Source organism: Octopus bimaculoides, chromosome 8 (genome assembly GCF_001194135.2).
Source record: "Octopus bimaculoides isolate UCB-OBI-ISO-001 chromosome 8, ASM119413v2, whole genome shotgun sequence".
In the NCBI taxonomy this organism is placed as follows: Eukaryota; Metazoa; Mollusca; class Cephalopoda; order Octopoda; family Octopodidae; genus Octopus; species Octopus bimaculoides.
Window position 1 is genome coordinate 28,560,397 of NC_068988.1, and position 2,112 is coordinate 28,562,508.

The 2,112-nt window shown below is 35.3% G+C and overlaps 2 protein-coding genes across 3 annotated transcripts in view; one reads left to right on the forward strand and one right to left on the reverse strand.

Annotated features, from left to right (window-relative positions):
* Nucleotides 1-2,112, reverse strand: part of LOC106871355 (alsin) — a 92,992-nt gene that overhangs the window by 54,779 nt on the left and 36,101 nt on the right. The gene's annotated exons all lie outside the window — the stretch shown is intronic.
* LOC128248556 (uncharacterized) lies at nt 107-1,900 on the forward strand. Its single transcript, XM_052970014.1, has one exon. The coding sequence runs from the start codon at nt 568-570 to the stop codon at nt 1,870-1,872; it is 1,305 nt and encodes a 434-aa protein (XP_052825974.1). The 5' UTR covers nt 107-567; the 3' UTR covers nt 1,873-1,900.

Sequence of the window (2,112 nt, forward strand, 5' to 3'; positions counted from 1 at the left end):
TATATATATATATATATATATATATATATATATATATATATATCCTCCATAATTTAAAGGAACAGTGTGTTTAACATTCTGTATATCAATCCAGCTTCATTATTGGTCAATCAGTATTATGTATGGTGCTGGCAAATGACACTTAGGTAGAACCTGTTTTCTCCCCCCTGAGGCGAGCATTATCTGTACTGTGTGCATGGAAATCACTAAAAACAAAAAGTTGCCGTCTTAGCTATAAAAAGAAATTGCTTGCTGGATACATCACTTTACAATGACACACCTTTAATAAAAACTAAAACAGAAACAAAAAAAAATTTGTGAGTATAGAAGTGCTTTAACCAGTTTGCTAGCACATACATCTACAATAAGCATTACAGTCTACAATCTGCAACTACTCCTCAACTGCTTTAACACTGGAAAGCAAAATAAATAAGATTTGCTGAGAAATTATTTTCTTCAACTGGAGACGTGTCATCATAACAGAGATTTCTGCAAATCATACAAGTTTAAGAAAAACTTTCCCCTCATAGAATCAGAAATCACTTTTCAGATTCAATAACTGGTCGAATGATGACAACTCTAAGGAGGAAAACTTTGAGTCAATCGACATATCATTCACGTCATCGAGCACCGATCCGAAAGTCACTATCGAGTAGAGATATACACCAAGTGTTTACATCCTTCCCAACTCTGGGTAGATCTACACACAGGGTACGGAACTCAAGCCCTTTATCATATTTTCAAATCTACACTAAAAAAGCAGATGATTCAAGTTACGAGCCTGGTGAACAGATGACTATTGACTTGGAGTTTTACATAAAACATCCTTTGGAGTTACAATTTATTGAAATGATTATCGTTGGTCAAAGCAGTGCTACATATCTACAAACAGGAATCGGAGGTGCCCCTAAAAAGGTTTTCATGAATAAAAAGTTTGCTGTTCTGGGTAATCCTCATGAAAGGATGATTGCTATGCCAGGCTTGTACAGCTCACAGTATAAATACTGGTTACCACCAGATATACCATCATCATTGCTCTATGAAGATAAAAACACAGTTGTATTAGAAATTACCTACTTTATAGCCATTTATATTCATACACCCCTCAATATTCATCCGTCAAGCTACAATTTTCAATCAAGGGACCCCCATACTGTGCTACTGAGAAAGAAACACTTCCAAGTTGAAGAATCTCCCAGTAGCCTAGTAAACAGACTGTCAGAGGCATTGATTCCCGTGAATCACGAAGAGAAAACCAAATTAAAGTTCAGTCGTGGAAAACAAGTTCACATTGTCTTAACCCTTGACAAGAGGTTATATGAACCAGGAGAGAGGATCTGCCTTGGTCTCCAGATAGCTATCGACCCAGGATGGCCAACAAAATCAGTTTCGAAAATTACAGGAACACTTAACCAGTTGGTTCAGTTTGAGGAAAAGAGTGAACGTTTCTCTAAATGCATTTCGCATGTGCGTTCAAAGGACCCTAGTCCAATAGAGGAACCATCACAGAATGAAAAGAAGCAAAATAAATTCCAGATTTTCCTTCCTATTCACAAGAATGCAGCCTTGTGTACCAGTCAGTACAAATGCAAATTATTTCAAGTGTCCCACTATTTACAAGTTGAGATCACTTTTTCTGGATTAAGCGGGAAACTAAGATTCAGGATACCGATTTTTATTGGACAACGGATTTTACCTCACCTGACAATTTCGCAGAAAATAACATCAAACTTTTTAACACCAATATTTAGCAAACCCCTTCGCTTTCCTCATTTCAGTCCAACAGAAATGCCACAAAATCAAATACAAACTACCAAAGTGAGTTCTAAATGGTATTCGTATTTTTGTTGTTGTTGTTGCTGTTGTTGTTGAAATCAAAATAATAAAAAAAATATCTTTTTGTGAATTTTCAAACTGTTATGTTTTACAAAACATACCTTTAAAAAAGTCACTTTGCAGAATATATTAATACATACATCGGTCGATACACAATTAAGTTTATTTTAAAAGAAAGTTGGTCATCTTCTGTTGGTTGTTTTTTCCTCGCATTAGGTACTAAATGTGGTTATTTTGAGAAGTCCACTGTGTGGCGTTATTATTTTTCTGTAATAA